Here is a 20,110-nt window from a genome sequence, read left to right as displayed (position 1 = left end):
CTAATACAAATCCGTAGTCAGAAGGAATCCCTATAAATGTATACATTCTCCAGACCTACCCTTATCCTGAGTGGACAAGTCTGTGTTGCTTGTGGGAAATTTTGAGAACCTTTTTACTTGAAAAGGGAGAAAGCTGCAAAAAATGCCACTACATTGGCCCAGTAGGCTGTAAAAGACATATTTACCCTATCTAAAAGGTGGCTGCGTGCTCCTGGATATGGACAGAAAATCTAGGGACGTCACATAGTCTGGAGTGTTACTCCAGAGAGCATGTTTTTGTTAGCAGGACAAGGGAGTTCTACCACGGTTTAGCCAGTGCCATTACTAAGTATATATCATACAATATTAAGGAGCTAAAGCAGGAATTTTAACGCGTCATGTGTTTGAAAGCTCTGATGAACAAAATGTGTTGAAGCATCACACCATTATGTTTTGAAGGATTTTGTGCCTCTTTACCAAGACTTTGAAAATTTCTACACGAGAAATATCTACATGCGCCTCCGTGATGCTTTTAATCGACCCATATGCAGTGTCCCAGGGCCTCAGTTTAACCTAATGGAGCGCGTAACTGATGACTTCAACTGGACGTACAGGTGAACATTCTGATGTTTCTCTCTGTAATAAGCTTCACTTGATTTTGGTTCATTTATTCTACTAGTCTATTGCTGATTTTAGTGAAGAATGCTCGTATTACAGAGATTGGTCACTATTTTCCCCCATTCTATGGACAGACAAGTCGGCTAGATTTTTTGTGGACACTTGGTCCATAATAAAAGCACGACTACATTCTATCCATAAAAACAAAGGATAGTACATGTATGTAACTCGTGAACATATGAATATGGCATAAGTTCCCACATGGTACTATTAAAAAAATTAATAAAGGTGTAAAACAATAACCAAGAACATTTATACTTTTACCCAAAATGCTTAATTTGAGAGCTAAAGTCTGGCCACCATCTTCTCTTGCATAATGTGCATCACACATCTGTGATAGAAGTGACTACACAGGAGAATGCGAATCCAATGTGTCATTCCTCAATCCTAGCTTGCAGTTGCGTAACTATATGTACCACAGTTTAAAATTTGAATCTGTGCCCTTACCTGCCTGTTAGTCAGATATATGGGCCCATATAGTGTTCTAAATCCTATAAAGACAATCATGTTGCCCCCCCACATAACTTAATAATGTCCCCCTTCTTGTTCTAATAACATCCATCCTAGGCCACTTCCTTGTATACCATTTGCCATCTTGGGTTCCTTCCAGTAATGATGTCCCTCACGCTGGGCCACTTACTAATAAATTCCCCCATCCTGGCCTCTTCCAATAATACATTTTCCCCTTACTGGGCCTCTACCATCAATAATGTTCCCCATCCTGGGCCCCTTCCTGATATAATGTTCGCCATCTTGGGCTCCTTCCAGTAATAATGCCCCTCACCCTGGGCCACTTACCATTATAATTCTCCTATCATGGCCACTTCCAGTAATACATTTTCTCCTTACTAGACCCCTTCCAATAATAATGTTCCCTATCCTGGGCCCCTTCCAGTAATAATGCCCCCCACCTTGGTATAATGTCTCCGTCCAGTCCCGTTCCAGAAATAATGTCCCTCATCCTGGGCCCCTTGCTGGTATAATGTTCCCCATCCTGGGCCACTTCCATTAATAATGTCCCCCTTCCTAGTATAATGACCTCCATCCTAGGCCCATCCTGTAATAATGGAAAAAAACTAAACAATTACCCTTACCTTCCGCGACTTCCATGACGTGCAGCATCCTCTTTTACAGCCAGCGCAGAGGCTGGCAGGTGACATCAGCGTGCCTGCTATGGGCAAATCATGATGTCATTGCCATACGCCGCCTGTGAATGATGTCAGCTGCCAGCTTCTGATTGGCCAGTGGCATGTATTTCAGTCCAGGGACTCAGCGGGTCTTTGCACCACAATACATTTCAGCTGAAAGTGCATCCCCGGATGCACATTCAGCATCGATGGGCCCCTCTCCCTCATGAACACTGGTCGATGTTGCACCTTCTGCGACCATGATCGTTACGGCACTGCTTGCTTGTCTGTTGCAGTGCCCTACTTCTATCACACTAACTAAAGGTTTGGTCTGATTTTAGATACACTGGAAAAGTCATTAAGGATGTGATAAACATGGGATCCTACAACTATCTGGGTTTCGCAGAAAATAATGAAGAGTCCTTGAACCCAGTGAAGAATGAATTAGAGAGATATGGTGCTGGAGTCTGCAGTACCAGACATGAAATGGGTGAGTAAACCATACCACTGAATGCACACTTAGGCCAGTTTCTCACATCCAGCATTCACAGTCTGAGCACGGATCGCAATGTTTGGATTGGCATCAAGTCTCCTGCCCAGAATTCAAATCTCATATGTGCATATGAGGATATTGAAAATCAAACCTTTTTTGCCCACCTAGCCAGAATCCTACTCCACACTGATGAGGGACAATACCCCGAAACGGCTGTCTGTGGATGGATACCTGGCCTTGGTATTTCCCTTGTCATATTTTTAAACTCGGCAAAGAGCTGGATATTGACTAAAAGGGCCACTTAATATGGTGGTCTCCTTAAAAAGAGCCACTCCTTGGCTAGGTCCTTCCCGGAGGGATATCTGGCTATTTTCTGTGTCGAGACTCCGTCCTAACAGAGGCTGCACGGACCTTTTTTGATTTGCATACTTCCCAGGGAGCAATGCACCTAGGATTTCACTGTGTGGAGCGCCTTTGCTGGCTGCCGGCAGTGTTTTCTCTGGCTGGTCTCCCAAGAGATCAGTGATTGTTTTGTCTATGAGGATAATGAGTGAGAGGATATCTGTGACCAGTCCAGGCATAGTGGCTCATACTCAGATTGTGAATGTCGAACATGTGCAATCACACTCAGTCTAGCCACACCCACACTTTCGCCAATGCTTTTACATTTGGGGTTTTTTTCACCATTTATTTACATTGTTTTTTGGAGGAGTTTTCTTGTATCCATATGTTTTAGCACCAGATTTGTATTTTTCCATTACATTTTTAACATTACAAGTCATGGGATTAATTCCCTTCATGATTTCAAATTTCCTCTCATGAAAAAAGCCACAAACTACACATGTTAATTGGAAAACGCTACCAAAAAAGCATCTTATTTCATTGGATATTTTACTATTGACTCAGCAAATATTTGTACTGTAGGTCGCGTGATGTAACTGCAAAATGAATACCTTTGTAATATCCCACCATGTACATTCAGGCAAAAAAACAGACACATTAATGAATGATATGTCACTTTTACCGATTAAATTATCAGTTATAATATTAATACAAATATGCTATGTTTCGGATTAGTATTGGACTGGGGAATATTGGGTCCACCAGAGGAGTTGATTTTGAGGGCCCACCTTTCAACTAACTGTGCAGCCCCCGGTAAATGATAATAATAATAATAATCTTTATTTCTATAGCGCCAACATATTCCACAGCGCTTTACAATTCAGAAAGATCATATACAAACAAGTAACAGTTATCGAAAATACAATATTTAAAGGGAAAAAAGACAACCCTGCTCGTGAGAGCTTACAATCTACAGTGAGATGGGGTGGGGGAGGGGGGGGGGACAAGGTACAAGTGCTTATTTACAATGACAATCCAGCCATCTCAAGAAAATGGGGGATAGATAATGGCTTAGTGGATCAGTTGGCCAGGACCTTGAGATGCATTTGGGTGCCATGGAGTTTGACGTGGGGTACTTATCTGAGAAGATGTGGAGGGATTAGGTGAAATTAGTTTGGCTAGGGATTGTGATAGGCCGCCCTAACAAGATGCGTTTTTAGGGTGCGTCTGAAGCTGAGTAAGTTGTGATTCATCCTAACTTCTTGGGGTAGAGCGTTCCAGAGGTTTGGTGCAGCTCGGAAGAAGTCTTGGATTCGGGAGTGGGAGGTTCGAATTAGTGTGGATGTTAGTCGAAAGTCATTTGCAAAGTGTAGAGAATGGGTGGGGTGATAGACAGAGAGGAGGGTGGAGATGTAGGGGGATGCCGCATTGTGGAGAGCTTTGTGGGTAAGAACAAGCAGTTTGAATTGGATCCTGTGAGATATGGGCAGCCAGTGCAATGACTGGCACAGAGCAGAGGCATCCGAGTAGCGGTTAGCCAGATAGGTGACCCTGGCTGCTGCATTGAGGATGGACTGTACAGGAGAGAGTCTAGTTAGGGGGAGACCAATTAATAGAGAGTTACAGTAGTCAAGGCGAGAGTGGATCAGGGTCACGGGGAGGGTTTTTGTCGTTTCCATTGTGAGAAAAGCGCGGATTCTAGAGATGTTCTTGAGGTGCAAGCGGCAAGAGCGGGCAAGAGATTGTATGTGGGAGGTGAAGGAGAAATGAGTGTCAAGTATAACACCCAGACAGCGGGCTTGCTGCCTAGGATTTATCGTTGCGCCACACACAGAGAGGGAGATGTCAGGTTGAGGAAGGTTGGAAGATGGAGGGAAAAGAAGAAGTTCAGTTTTGGAAAGGTTAAGTTTCAGATAGAGAGCAGACATGACATTGCAAACTGCAGTCAGGCAGTCACTAGTGTTCTGTAGTACAGCAGGGGTGAGCTCATGGGATGAGGTGTATAGCTGTGTGTCATCAGCATAAAGATGGTACTGAAAGCCAAATCTGCTGATGGTCATTCCAATTGGGGCAGTGTAGAGGGAGAAAAGAAGAGGGCCAAGGACTGAACCTTGAGGGACCCCAACAGTGAGAGGAAAAGGAGAAGATGTGGAGCCAGCAAATGATACACTGAAAGAGCGGCCAGAAAGATAGGAAGAGAACCAGGAAAGAACAGTGTCCTTTAGGCCGATAGAATGGAGCATAGAGAGAAGGAGATGGTGGTCAACAGTGTCGAAGGCGGCAGAGAGGTCAAGAAGAATAAGCAGAGAGTGGTCACCGTTACGTTTTGCTGTCAGTAGGTCATTGGTCACTTTGACAAGAGAAGTTTCTGTTGAGTGTAAAGGGCAGAAGCCAGACTGTAAAGGATCTAGAAGAGAGTGAGTGGAAAGGTAGCGGGTGAGACGAGAGTAGACCAGGCGCTCCAAGAGTTTGGAGATGAAGGGGAGATTGGAGACTGGTCTGTAGTTGCTTGTGCAGGACAGATCAAGAGAAGGTTTTTTTAATAATGGAGTAATGATAGAGTGTTTGAGGGAACAGGGGAAGATACCAGAAGAGAGAGGGAGATTGAAGATTTTAGTTAGGTGAGTGGTGACAACCGGAGAGAGAGACTGGAGTAGGTGTGAGGGAAAGGGATCAGTAGGGAAGGTAGACCTCTGATGTCACAGTGGTGGGTCAAAAGTGGGTCAAAAGTGTCTTCAAATCCTGGGGTTTTAAAGACAAGTTAACAGAAAAAAAATCCTAAAACTTACAAATTTATTAAATATGCTTGAAAAACACAATAAGTGAAAATATCATAGAAACACTTCATTAAAAAAGTTAACAGACAGGAAACCAGTCGATATAAGAGAGTGAGAGTAAGTTTATACAATATACCAATTCTACAAGACTATGAATGGCCCTACCTTGCTGCAGAGGTCGGCACCCTAAAAAGCTCAAATGGCGCCCCTGCTCACCGATGACTCTCCTTGGGAGTCCCTAAACTAGGACCTGCCCGTACCAAAGGTTATCCACAAAATGAAGATTTGACTGTGAGGGTTTAATTAACCAAAGTAGCCAAAGCAAACACCACAATGAGTGCAATCACTGCAAATAGCCAAATAAAGTTACAAAAAAGTAAAAGTCCATAAAAAATGGCAGGGCGAAGTGGTGGGCACCACAGTGCCCAGCCAAAAAAAAATGGAGCTTCAAAAAGATGAGCAAAACAATCACAAGTCAAACCAGTGAAAAAGAGGAAAAGGAAAAAAAACTTTCCTTATTGATGCATTTGGTCGAAAGGATGGCTTCAACGTGTTTCTCTTGTGCTTCAGGTTCATCAGGAGGCCATGAGTAGGTTGTAGATGTCCCAGGATAAGGTTTATAGGATGTCCCTATATACAATATAATGGCCCTCACAGCTCATTTTACATTGTGTGATGGATTGCAGCTCCCTGTACACCATATGTTATCCCCAGAGCCCCTTATATACAGAATGATGGCACTACAGACCCCTGTAAACATAATGTGTCCCCCATAGGCCCTTATTCACATTATGAGGCTCCTAAAACTCCCTATACATATTATGATGGCCCCAACAGCTCCCTATATAAAACACAGTTGCCACAAAGCTTCCCAATATGCAAGAGCATCTCAATAAATCAGAAAATCATCAAAAACTTAATTTATTTCAGTAATTCAATACAAAAAGGGAATTGCATATATTATATATATCATTACACACAGAGGGATCTATTTCAAGTGTTTTTTTCTGTTAATGTTGATGATTATGGTTTACAGTTAATGAGAACCCAAAAGTTATCTCAGAAAATTAGAATATTATGTAAGACCAACTGAAAAAATGATTTTAAACTCAGAAATGTTGGCGCCTACTGAAAAGTCTGTACAGTAAATGCCTCAATACATGGTCGGGGCTCCTTTTCATGAATTACTGCATCAATGTGGCGTGGCATGGAGGCGATCAGCCTGTGGCACTGCTGAGGTGTTATGGAAGCCAAGGTTGCTTTGATAGCAGCCTTCAGCTCGTCTGCATTGTTGGGTCTGGTGTCTCTCATCTTCCTCTTGATCCCACCAGATTCTCTATGGGGTTTAGGTCAGGCGAGTTTGCTGGCCAATCAACTACAGTGTTACTGTTTATTAAACCAGGTATTGGTACTTTTGGCAGTGTGGACAGGTGCCAAGTCCTGCTGGAAAATGACATTTCCATTTCCAAAATACTTGTCAGCAGAGGGAAGCATAAAGTGCTCTAAAATTTCCTGGTAGACGGCTGCGCTGACTTTGGTCTTGATAACACAGTGGACCTACACCAGCAGATCACATGGCTCCCCAAACCATCACTGATAGTGGAAACTTCACACTAGCCCTCAAACAGCTTGGATTGTTGGCTTCTCCACTCTTCCTCAAGAACCTGGGACCTTGATTTCCAAATAAAATGCAAAATTTACTTTAATCTGAAAACAACACCTTGGACCACTGAGCAACAGTTCATTTCTTTATCTCCTTGGCCACGATAAGACACTTCTGGCGTTGTCTATTGGTCATCAATGGCTTGACACAAGGAATATGACAGTGGTAGCCCATGTCCTGGATACGTCTGTGTGTGGTGGCTCTTGTAGCACTGACTCCAGCAGCAGTCCACTCCTTATGAATCTCCCCCAAATTTTTGAATGACAATTCTTAACAATCCTATCAAGGCTGCAGTTATCCCGGTGGCTTGTCTACCTTTTTCTACCACACTTTTTCCTTCCACTCAACTTTCCATTAATCTGCTTTGATACAGCACTCTGTGAACAGCCAACTTTTTTTTAGCAATGACCTTTTGTGGCTTACCCTCCTTGTGGAGTGTGTCATTGACTGCCTTCTGGATATCTGTCAAGTCAGCAGTCTTCCCCATGATTGTGTAGCCTACTGAACCAGACTAAAGGACCATTTTAAATGCTTAGAAAACCTTTGCAGTTGTTTTGTGGTAATTATTCTAATTTTCTGAGATGACTTTTTCAGTTTTCATTGGCTGTAACCCATAATCATTAACATTAACAGAAAAAAACACTTGAAATAGTTCACTCTGTTTGTAATGACTCTATATAATATGTGTTCCCCTTTCTGTATTGAATTACAGAAATAAATTAACTTTTTGATGATATTCTAATTTATTAAGATGCTCTTGTACATCATGATGGTCCCACAACACCCTGTTTGAGGCCTCATTGATATTAAGTCACAGGGGAGGAGGCCTGATGACGTTCAGCATCTGGTTCCTACAGACTCAGGGGCCCCATAGCAGTCAAAAGGTCTGCCATTATTGATGCCCCTGAAGAAAAGACAAGAGCTCACTGGGCCCTCCGGGAACTCTCCGGTCCTCCAGTGGGACAGTTTGACACTGCTTCCTTGATATCAAATCAAATAATGGAAATGTACGTTATGTATTTTTAACTCTACCTGAAAGTAAAGTCCAAAATGTGCCTTCTCTGAAAGACTATGGTGAATGCACATGCTGCATTACACCATAATGATAAGAATTATAATGACTGTTATTATTATTTTATAATACCCGACTTACAATACATTGCAATTGGTTTTTGATTACTGTATTATATATTAGTATAACAGATACATTAGTGTATGAGAAAAATAGATAAAATTTTTTTTGTTAGCGCTGGAGTTGTGCTTTAAACCCAAGTCCCATCCCTGAAGCTTACTCGCCCTTTGATATCTTCACCTTTTTTCAGCGCCACGGAAATATCTTGAGTCTCTAAATTCTGACTGGCCCTAAGTCAAAAGATACGTCACTCAGAAGCTCTCAATACAAGACTATGAGAGTCAGAACGAGATCAGAATAAAGCTCTCATGATTTAAACACTGGAGCAGCCGGCAGGTCACAAAGTATCAGGGGGCAGGGGACTTAAGCGGGCTTTACACGCTACGATATATCTAACGAGATGTCGGTGGGGTCACGTCGTAAGTGACGCACATTTGGCGCCGTTAGTGATATCGTAGCGTGTGACAGCTATGAACGAGCAGAAATACTCACCTTCTCGTTCATCGCTGACACATCGCTCATTTTCTAAAAATTGAACGTCCTGTCGTTCATCGTTCCCGAGGCAGCACACATCACTCCGTGTGACACCCCGGGAACGATGAACTGCAGCTTACCTGCGGCCGCCGGCAATGCTGAAGGAAGGAGGTGGGCGGGATGTTTATGTCCCGCTCATCTCCGCCCCTCCGCTTCTATTGGCCGGCCGTGTGTGACATCACTGTGACGCCGAACGTCCCTCCCCATTCAGGAAATGGATGTTCGCCGCCCACAGCGAGGTCGTTTGGAAGGTAAGTACATTGTGCGACATGGGTAAGAAATTGCCTGTGCCGTACAAACGATGGGGGCGGATGCGATCGCATGAGAAATCGAAACGTGTAAAGCAGGCTTAAGATTTAAAGCACCTCTCCAGAGGGGAAGTAAAAAACACTGGAGTGGTGCTTTAAAAAAAGCACTGTGGCAATTTTAATTATTTTATTATTTTGCACATACACACATGGTCAAAATTATTGGTACCCCTCATTTAATTCAAGATAAACCCTCAATGGTCACAGAAATAACTTGAATCTGACGAAAGTAATAAATAAAAAAATCTATGAAAATGAACAAATGAAAGTCAGACATTGCTGCTTTTCAGCTTCCACAGAATTTTTAACAAAATAAAACTCATGAAATAGGCCTGGACAGAAATGATGGTCCCTTATCTTAATACTTTGTTGCACAACCTTTTGAAGCAATCACTGCAGTCAAACGATTCCTGTAACTGTCAATGAGACTTCTGCACCTCTCGACAGGTATTTTGGCCACTCCTCAAGACAAAACTGCTCCAGTTGTCTGGTGTGTGAACGTTGCCTTTTCCAGACGGCATGTTTCAGCCATTTCCAAAGATGCTCAAGAGGATTTAGGTCAGGGCTCATAGAAGGCCAATGTTTTCCTCTTAGCCATTCTTGAGTGTTTTTAAATTTCCACCACACTGTATGGATGGCCCCAAGTAACTCCCCACACTGTAATATGGTCCCAGTGTAGTGCCCCTGAACCACACAGCGCACTACTAGGTATTGCATCCTAACCAGGATGCAGGGCCTACCCCTAGGGACCTGGAACACCAGTGCCAGTGACATCTGCACACACCAAAATTCCAGTTACCACTCCACACCAGGGGTAATTGGCTAGTCAGACACCAAAGGGATGGCCACCTAGAGGGCGGAGCCAGTCCAAGGGACTAGACAGCCTGGTGGGAGGGGACAGTGAGCTGTCAACAGTAGAGAGTCAAGCAGAGACGTGTCTAGAGCTGGGTTGTGTAACGGTGACTCAGGGGCACAGGAAAGTGGTCGCCAAGGTAGGTACACCCAAGTACCACTGGTACCAGAGCATCAACGGGGCACAGGGCCCTAGGTCAGGTGTCAGCGTCACGCAGCCTGGTAATTACCTGCACAGTGAGGGGACTTTCATGGACCTCACTGACCCACAGATCCGGGGGCATCAGCAGTAACGGGAAGATCAGGGTTCGGGACACGGACCGGCCCTACAGGGTCCACACTGCCCGCTGTATGAACGAGGAGACTGACAAAAGGACAGTCGGGCCCCAAATCAGCTCCAAGCTACGGGGACCCAACCACACTGATGGTGCCGGGGACAGAGCAACTGAGTCATCAAACTGGCACTAGAAATACAGGGACCTGAACCAGCCGTCCAAGGACCCAACTTGGAGTAAAGACTGTTAACTTACAACCCACGGTGCAGGCTCCCTTCTTCAGCGAAAGTTTCCACCATACATATTCCCTGGGCTCAGCCCTACCTGCGGGGGGCCTACCACCACAGCTGCCATTACCACCAGCCCGAGGGATAAACAACTCAGTAGCAGCGGTCCCACCATCTTAACTGCAATCCGCAGGTGGCGTCACACTAATGACTTTAATCTCCCCTGTAAATACTCCCCACTAAAAAGCATCCCCAGGGTCACGGAACTGGGCAACGGCCAGCATTCACCCATGACACAGCATCCCCATAAATATATGGACCGAGTACCCCATATCCCTGGGTGACACATCAGTATTTCCCCCACACTGTGATATGTCCCCCAGTATTTCCCCAACACTGTATCATGATCCTTATTATTTCCCTGACACTGTATGGAAGGCCCGAAGTATCCCTCAAATTGTAATATGGCCCTCAGTATTTCCTCCACACTGTAATATTACCCCCAGTATTTCCCGCAAACTGTAATATGGCCCCAAGTATCCCCCCACACTGTAATATAGCACCCAGTATGTCCCCCACATTGTATGGATGGCCTCAAGTATCTTCCCACAATGTAATGTTCCCCACATTGTGTGGATGGCCTCAAGTATCCCCCCCACAATATAATATGGCCCACAGTATTTCCCCCAAACTGTAATATTGCATCCAGTATTTCCCCCTCACTGTAATACGGCCCCCAGTGTTCTAACCATGCTGTAATATGGCACGCATATTTCCCTCACATTGTAATATAGCCCTCAGTATTTTCCCCACACTGTATCATGGCCCCCAGAATTCCCCCCACTGTATGGCTGGCCCCCATTATTGCCCCCATAATATAGTATGACCCACAGTATTTCATCCACACAGTATGATGACCCCTAGTATCTCCTCATACAGTATGATAGCCCACAATATCCCCCCACACTGTTTCATTGTTCCCAGTATTAACCCCACACTGTAATATAGCCCACACTATTGCCCCCACACTGTAATATGGCTCCAACTATTCACCCCATACTGTGATATGACCCCCAGTATCCCACCACTGTATCTTGGCTCCCAGGATCCCCACACACTGTAATATGCCCCCCAGTATTTCTTTCACACTGTAATATGTCCCCCAGTATTTCCCCTACACTGTATAATGGCCCCAAATATTTCCCCCCATTGTATCATGGTACTATTACCCCCACTCTGTGATATGGCTCCACTATCCCCATTCACTATAATATGGCCCCTAGTATTTCTCCAATTTTGCAATATGGCCCCAGGGGCTCAGTGTAAGTGTGTAGAACCACAGGTCACAGAAGAACTCACACACAAGCAGCAATGTCTTTCAGGGTTTTTGATCACTTTCAGATGGTAGCTGTGAGTCAACCCGGGCGATGCTATGATGAACCAGCAGGAAAGAGGTATCCCTTCGGCTGATGTAGGGGTGACTGCTGACTCGCCTTCCTAGCCCTTCTTGTTTTGAGGTGACTCCTACGTGTAGTATTGCGGGGATCACCCAGGGAAATCGCTTCTGTCGTTCTCCCCTTTCTGGCCCGTTTGCTGGCAGCGTGGACCAAGGTAAGATGGCTCCAGGCTCTGTCCTCCTTATGGGCCCCCTCGTTGCTGCTGTAGCTGCAGACTCTGTGTGGTTGGTGAGGCGCATAAAGTGCCCTCACCGGCAGGTTTGGCAGGCCAACTGAATGGGCCCCTGCTCTGGGGACCTGTTTCCCCGTGCGGGCTTGGACTACCAGCGGTCCCCTTACTCAGCCACCTCTTGCTACTGCCCTAGGTGGTTTTCAGGCGGCACTGCTGAGTAGCCTTTCTCCCCCACCAGCAGCCACTGACTGGTGCAGTGTCTGGCAGGGCCCTGCTCCTCTGCCCTGCCCTCCAGACGCGGCTCCTCCACTCCTACTCCTTCGGCTGCCTCTGCACAACTCCCTTGTCTCCAGTCCCACACCCACCCCTAGATGGGATGCGAGGGCCACACACCCTCTCTGGGTCTGCCCAGGGGTCCCCTCTAAGCGGTGTGTGTTCCTGGTTACTTCGTGTCTGTGTGTCCACACCCTAGTCAGCCTCTGGGATTACCTGTTTTGTACTGACCCAGACGTGGGTGCAATACTCAGTGGTGCCTGACCAGGTCAGGGGCGCCACAGAATCAAGATGGGAGACAAACCAGACATGGTACATCAAGTAAATCAAGTAAATCATGTATGAGGTATACAGGACATATACAAAACCCTCTACATTATTACCAAATAATTTTCTATGCTGAACTATATGAGCAAAAAAATACAGTACTTTAAAAAAAGTGTATCTTTATTTTCTGTTGTTGACATGCAGTTTTTACTCTGTTTTAGGACACACGAATAAAATCGAAGAACTGGAAGATTTGGTGGCAGAGTTTCTCAGCGTAGAAGCAGCAATGGTTTGCAGTATGGGGTTTGCCACAAACTCAACAAATATTCCTGCCCTAGTTGAAAAGGTTGTGACACTCATATCAGTTATTACCATGTCAATTAATAACAGTATAAAGTATCCAGATTTCTATGTAACAGTAAAAAGCAATTAAGTGTTAAGATAATGAATGCTAAATAATAATTCTGCAAAAAAAACAACTAAAGATATTCTAATCTACAAAAATTATCACGTTTCCACTCTATAGGCAATAATTTTTATATTGGCTAGTCTCCCACTGCCGGAAACTTGCCGATCACAACACCATAGCACGTAGCACAGCTAACATCGTCACACCCATAGATAATGTATGAAGTGCCAGGGTGTGTGTGCAGAAAGCTACTCCATGGAGCTTTGCTTGGCTGATATTTTGGAAAAGGGAGACCCAGTGGTACAATAGCGGAGGGTGCGAATCCAAAAGTGTCATCCACACCCATCTTAAAATTATCCCCTATCCAGTGGACAGGTGGATAATTTTTGTAGACTAAACCCCTTCAAATCACTACACAAATATTTCAAGATCTATTGTGGCTAAAGGCCCAGTCACACTAAACAACTTACCAGCGATCCCAATAACGATACAACCTGATAGGGATCGCTGGTAAGTTGCTAGGAGGTCGCTGGTGAGATGTCACATTAAGCGACGCTCCAGCGATCCCACCAGCAACCTGACCTGGCAGGGATCGCTGGAGCGTCGCTACACGTGGAAGCATGCTGTGCTTGGTAACTAAGGTAAATATCGGGTAACCAACCCGATATTTACTTTGGTTACCAGCGCACACCGCTTAGCGCTGGCTCCCTGCACACCTAGCCACAGTACACATCGGGTTAATTACCCGATGTGTACTGCAGCTACATGTGCAGAGAGCAGGGAGCCGCGCACACTGCTTAGCGCTGGCTCCCTGCTCTCCTAGCTACAGTACACATGGGGTTAATTACTTGATGTGCACTGCAGCTACATGTGCACAGAGCAGGAGCCGGCACTGACAGCTGAGAGCGGCGGTGGCTGGTAACGAAGGTAAATATCGGGTAACCAAGGTAAGGGCTTCTTGGTTACCCGATGTTTACATTGGTTACCAGCCTCCGCAGAAGCCGGCTCCTGCTGCCTGCACATTCAGTTGTTGCTGTCTCGCTGTCACACACAGCGATCTGTGCTTCACAGCGGGACAGCAACAACTAAAAAATGGCCCAGGACATTCAGCAACAACCAACGACCTCACAGCAGGGGCCAGGTTGTTGCTGGATGTCACACTAAGCAACATCGCTAGCAAGTTGTGCATCAGCAGCGATGTTGCTAGCGATGTTGCTTAGTGTGACGGTACCTTAAAGCCTGGGCTTCATGATACCTTATCTTTCAATGATTTTTGTTTTAACATTACCGAGCATGCCCACAATGTATCATTTTGGGGAAGAGATTGCTTGGCAAATTATTAAATTCTCAACCGAGGCAAATGTGCATTGGTCAGGGGACCTGTGTTATTCCCACCATGGTTGTATAACCAAGCATGATTATTGGGTACAAGGGTTGTAGTTGCCTTTGCCCCTTCAGTAGCAAACGAGAAGTCTAATAATAATAAAGAGCTGTGATCGTCGTGGGTCATGTTAACAATTTTGCAACATCACATCACTAGTGGAGCCCTATATTTCATTGTAAAGACAGGCATTGATATCAGTTTAATGTTCGAAAGTGTATCAATTTTGGCAGAACAAAAACAGCAATGGGTGCTCCTGTGTGTGTCAATATATAGAAAATTAAAACATGACAAAGTGAGGCCACTCACCTATTTGAGTGGGCTTAACTCCAATAGTGGCATCCACAAAACCAGGGGTTCACTGCTTTTCGTCCTTGCTTTCCTCCGTATGATGGATGACCTCACCAGATGAGCACTCCCCAGCCCACTACAGGCCATGGCCACCTGTACTGAATGCCGATCTTCTCTCTGCCCCGGCCAGGGAAATCCAGGGTCCGCAGCTGCTCGTCCTTGCACTCTTCTGCATGGTGGATACCCACGCCAGGTGAGCGCTCCTTGGCTCACCAGAGACTACACCTCCGGCAATGAGTGCTGATCAGCTGTTGTGCACCGATCAAAGGATCTCGCACACGCCACCACACTATGCCACGGTGATCTCCTTGCGGACGTGTCTAAATATACAGTATATGTATGAAGGTCCGCTAACCACTATTGGTACCCGCCTCTGAAACGCGTAGTGATTGAGTTAATTAAATAGTTGATTATACATCAGAGTGGAATTGTGCAGTGGTGTCCAGCATTGGGTTGGGAAAGGTCAGCACCCTGTGACCAGACTTTTTTTTTTTTTTGATCTTTTCTTTCTTGGCAGGCAAACTAACATAATCTCATATATTTTGATATATATATTTACAGGGCTGTCTTATCCTTAGTGATGAATTAAACCACACTTCACTGATTCTTGGAGCAAGACTTTCAGGAGCTACCATTCGAATATTCCAACACAACAGTAAGTAGCAGGGATAGAGAAGAGAGGTCAGAGCTGTAACTTCTGTACAGTGGCGAGTGACCTGCACTGACAATTTTTGGTGAGCAAGTTTTCCTAGGCTGGACCTCTGCACTGTAGACTAGTTACCAAGTATCACATGTTCTTTCAATATTTGGCTGATGCAGTAATTCATATATAAGAGTCTAAGCATTCTGATTACAATGTTTTTTTCTCTATTGAGATGATTGTGTGTAGTCAATAGACTTTGGGTATTATATACTGAACAAAAATATAAAACACAACACTTTTGTTGCTCCCATTTTTTATCTAAATTCAAAGTTCTAAGACTTTTTCTATGGACACAAAAGGCCTTTGTCTCTCAAATATCGTTCACAAATTTGTCTACATCTGTTTTAGGCCAGAGTCACACTTGTGAGTGCCTTGCGTGTAACTCACGCAAGTCTCTCATTGACTCACCCGGCACGGCCGCACACTCTCCTGACAGGAGCGGGTCGGTTGCATGTATCTCAATGCAGCTGAGATGCTCCTGTGGCGCCCCTGAGGCTTCCGTCGCCACAGAGACATTGCACCCCAGTCAGAGGTGTGATGTCCCATCCTGAGTAAGGAAAGAGGTACATGCCAGTTCACAGGTAAAACTGCACTACACCCATTGCTAGGCACACACTGGGACCAGGGACAGTGGCAGCAACCCTCCCATGCTGCATGCTGAGAGGGGCCGTAAGACCCATCCCTGCTCCCATAGGGTGGTAGCTTAGCAACCGGGGGGTGGGAAGAGCCAGCCGAGTGTAGAGCAGAGAGGAAGGTCAGCGTTTCAGTTTACCTCAGAGAGTGAGAGAGTGAGGAGACAGCATGTAGCTGTGAAAGAGAAAGGAGCTCTGTGAGTTCAGAGTGTCCGCACAGAGAAAGAAAGCAACAGAGAAGGAGAGAAACAGAGAGTAGAAGAAGAGCTCTAGTCAGGCAGGAGCTAAAGAAAGAAGAAAGTGACGCTTCCTGGTGAAGACCCTGGGACTCGGAGGGTCCAGGTGACACCAAGCAGGGAACGAAGGGATTCCAGGGCCACAGATAGCTTCAGAGCTGGTGGCCAGTGAAGTCAGCTGAGAAAGGACACAATTAGAGGGGTGCACTGGCATTTACCCCCAGATCAACCCGGGATCGGCGGAGGTCCCTGACGGTGGTCCCAGCAGTCCAAAGGCTCCTGCAGGCCTTGACAAGAACTGTGAGTAAAGACCTTGAAACTGCACCCCTGGTGTTGCCTCAGTTATTTCTCTGCATAGACACTAATAAGCACCAACTGTGCCCCGGGGCTCCGCTCCACCTGTGGGGAGCAGTACCACCATTGCTGCCATATCATCACCCCGGAGGCCTCACACAGCAGCGGCGGCTTAATAGCTGCATACCACAGGTGGCGTCACAAACACAAACTTTATTCACCCCAACACTGCAGCCATATTTTATTGACACCCACCAGGGCCACGGAGTCGGGCCCCGCCACCACTGACAACCACCGGACTAGTCCGGCCCGGCACCGGGTGTCCCATAGCCCTGGGGTGGGCGAGTCACTCCTGTCTGGAGAGTGTGCGGCCATGACGGGTGATGCATTGAGAGACTCACGTGAGTTACACGCAAGGCACTCGTAAGTGTGATACTGGCCTTAGGGCCGTTTCACACATCCAGTATTTCGCCAAATTGCCGGATCCGTAACACTCCAGTACAGGGTAATACTGTACAATGGCATCACAGCAAGCTCCGGTCACATGCTCCAGTCACATGATAGTATGTGACCGGAGTTTGCCGCGATGCCATTGTACTGTATTACACTGTACTGGAGAGTGACGGATCCGGCAATCCGGCGAAATGCCGGATTTGTGAAACGGCCCTAAGTGTGCACTTCTCCTTTCCTGACATAACCCATCCATCTCAATCAAGATGCTGATTAGGCAGCATGATTATTGCACAGGTGCACCTTAGGCTGGCCACAATGAGAGGCCACTCTAAAATGTGTAGTTTTATCACACAGCACAATGCCAGGGCTATTGCAATATTTGAGGTAGCGTGCAATTGGCATGCTGACTGCAGGAATGGCCACAGGAGCTGTCCATAAGCCGTCTCTAGAGCATTTGGCAGTACATCCAACCGGCCTATATTTTCCAGTAGCTAGGCGTATTTGTGAAGCTGAACCTTACCACAGATACAGATGTAGCAAACTAAAACTTACCACTTATAATATCATAATGGAGCTGTGAAGCCCCGCATGTGCAGTATCGGTGCATACCTTCAGGGACTCCACGTAGCTGGTGCTGGTCACAGGTAGGAAATCTTCGGTTTTGATCGTGACGCCACTCTCAGTATTGCGGTCAGTGGGGACCGCCACTGCAGGTTAGGGGACGCCTATTCCAGTGGAGGTATAGGCTTTGCCCCCTCCTGGGATCCCCAGGGGTCCTCTCATGGGTACATGTGTGAGACCTGATCACTATGCGCCTGTGTACCACACCCCTGTCAGCCTTCTGGATTACCTGTATTGTACTGTCCCCAGCATGGGTGCAGTACTCAGTGGTGCCTGACCAGGTCAGGGGCGCCACAGAGCCAACATTTTAATTTTCTTATAATTGGGATAACATAAGAGATACTGTAAAACGTCTGAAACCATTGATATCATGATGAAGTAAACATTTTCAATGGTTTATGCAGAGGCAAACATACCATTGGTGCAACTTCTGCAACCACACAGGGGCCTAATAGGAAAGAGGGCCCATTTCTACCTCTAAAGCAAGTGGAATTGTCTATTTTGATGAGCTCTAAGGCTGCACAGGACCCCTACATTGTGTTTGCACAGGGTCCCTTTAATGTCTGTGTCTGCCAGTGGGCTTATTCTAGGGTTATCGAAACAATAACGAAAAACCTCTGCTCCCCGGCTGCAGTTGTTTTTGGGGAAAAAAAACAGTTTTCCTCACCCTCCCTGGGTTCAGCACTTAGGCTCCTCCTCTGACCCTCACTGATGTCATATTGATAGCGCTGCAGCCAATAACCGACCACAGCGGCTCAGTGCGAGTAGATGGCACAACAAGCCACTCAGTTATTGGCTGCAGCGCTGTCAGTGTGACGTCAGTGCAGACAATAACAGACAGACAATGGGAGCAGTGGTGGAGATGTGAAGCCCCACAGGTGTTGTGTCGGTGCATTACCTTAGGGGACTCCACTCAGCTGGATCTGGTCACAGGTAGGAGATCTTCTTCTTGTCGTGACGCCACTCTCAGTATTGCGGCCAGTAGGGACCGCCACTGCAGGTTGAGGGACGCCTGGGGCTGATGGTGAGTGCAGTTAGTTGGAATAGCCTCCTGAGAGTGAGGCAAGCCCCAGGGCCCTGTGTAGGTGCGTAGTACCACAAGGCGCAGAATAACTCCACACAGGCAGAATGTCTTTCAGGGTTTTTACTCACTTCAGGTGGCAGGGTGAGTAACCCGGGCGTAGCTGGGATGAACCAGGCGGGAACCAGGTGTCCTTCAGGCTGACTTGTGAGGGTGACTACTAACTCGCCTTCCTTAGCCCTTGGTGGTTTGGGGTAACCCCGACTTTGAGTCCCTATGGGGGTCACCCAGGGAAGATGCCGAAGCCTCTCTCCCCTTCGTTTGCCGTGTGCTTGTCGCCTGGGCCAGGCCACTCCAGCTGCTTGCCTCCTGTGACCTATGGGCCCTAACTGTGGCTACGTGGCTGCGGCTTTTGTGGTGTTGTGGCGTGGGCTTTGAGAGCCCCACACCGGCAGGTTTAGCAAAAGAAAGCTGGATCTATCTCCACTCCGGGATCTGCCGCCCGTTTGGGCCTGGTACTCCCTAGCAGTCTCCTTACTTCCCACTCTGTGCTCTCTCTCTAGCTGGAGATGGGTTTCGGGTAGCACTCCTAGGTGACCGTTCTCCCCCGTCGGTAGCCACTGCGCGGACGCTGTCAGACTACAGCAGCCCAGGGGAAGGGGTCAGCTCTCCTCGGAGCTCCCTGGACTCTGCTCTGAACTGGCTCACTGCTCCTCCTCTCCTGTTCTTGCCTACGCCACCTAGCAACCAGATTCTCTTACCACACCCCTTGAGAGGAGATGGAGGCTTTTGGCCCCCTCCACTATTCCAGTGAAGGTGAAGGCTTTTCCCCCTCCTGGGATCCCCAGGGGTCCTCTCATGGGTACATGTGTGAGACCTGATCACTATGCGCCTGTGTTCCACACCCCGGTCAGCCTTCTGGATTACCTGTGTTGTACTGTCCCCAGCATGGGTGCAGTACTCAGTGGTGCCTGACCAGGTCAGGGGCGCCACATTCCCCCTTAGTTATCACCAGCACGTCCTCGGGCTGCAAGACAACATTTTAAAATGCATAAAACATTAAAACATGTAAAACATTTTAAAAGCACCAGGTACCATACATCACCACCCTCCACCCACAAGTCCGTTAACCCACCCAAAACCCTTTCACGTTGGCCGCGACTTCAGCCACTTCTGGCAGGATGTAGAGGCGGCTTTCATGGTTTGGTGGTCTTCAGGGTATACCTGGCCTGGTGGATCCGCGCCTTCAGCCTCTTCTGGCAGGATGTAGAGGCGGCCTCCACAGTTGGTGCTGACCAGGTACCCTCTTTGTGGTGGAGAGCCAGGCCCCATAAACAGGCATGCTCTCTGGTTGCAGGTAAGCCAAGGCCCTATATACGGACGGGCTCCTCCTGGTTGCAGACGAGCCAAGCCCCTAAACAGGCTGACTCTGGTGGTGGTGGTGCCCTCTGGT

The 20,110-nt window shown here is 46.9% G+C and overlaps 1 protein-coding gene across 1 annotated transcript in view; it reads left to right on the top strand.

Moving 5' to 3' along the window:
* LOC142294998 (serine palmitoyltransferase 3-like) overlaps positions 1-20,110 on the top strand; it is a 98,658-nt gene that overhangs the window by 52,446 nt on the left and 26,102 nt on the right. Inside the window, exons 3-6 of the mRNA XM_075338065.1 lie at positions 439-593; positions 2,126-2,274; positions 12,778-12,902; positions 15,259-15,352. Coding sequence (XP_075194180.1) covers positions 439-593; positions 2,126-2,274; positions 12,778-12,902; positions 15,259-15,352 — 523 coding nt within the window. The remainder of the gene's footprint in view (positions 1-438; positions 594-2,125; positions 2,275-12,777; positions 12,903-15,258; positions 15,353-20,110) is intronic.

This window comes from Anomaloglossus baeobatrachus, chromosome 3 (assembly GCF_048569485.1).
Source record: "Anomaloglossus baeobatrachus isolate aAnoBae1 chromosome 3, aAnoBae1.hap1, whole genome shotgun sequence".
NCBI lineage: Eukaryota > Metazoa > Chordata > Amphibia > Anura > Aromobatidae > Anomaloglossus > Anomaloglossus baeobatrachus.
This window is presented reverse-complemented; position numbering and strand designations above follow the sequence as displayed.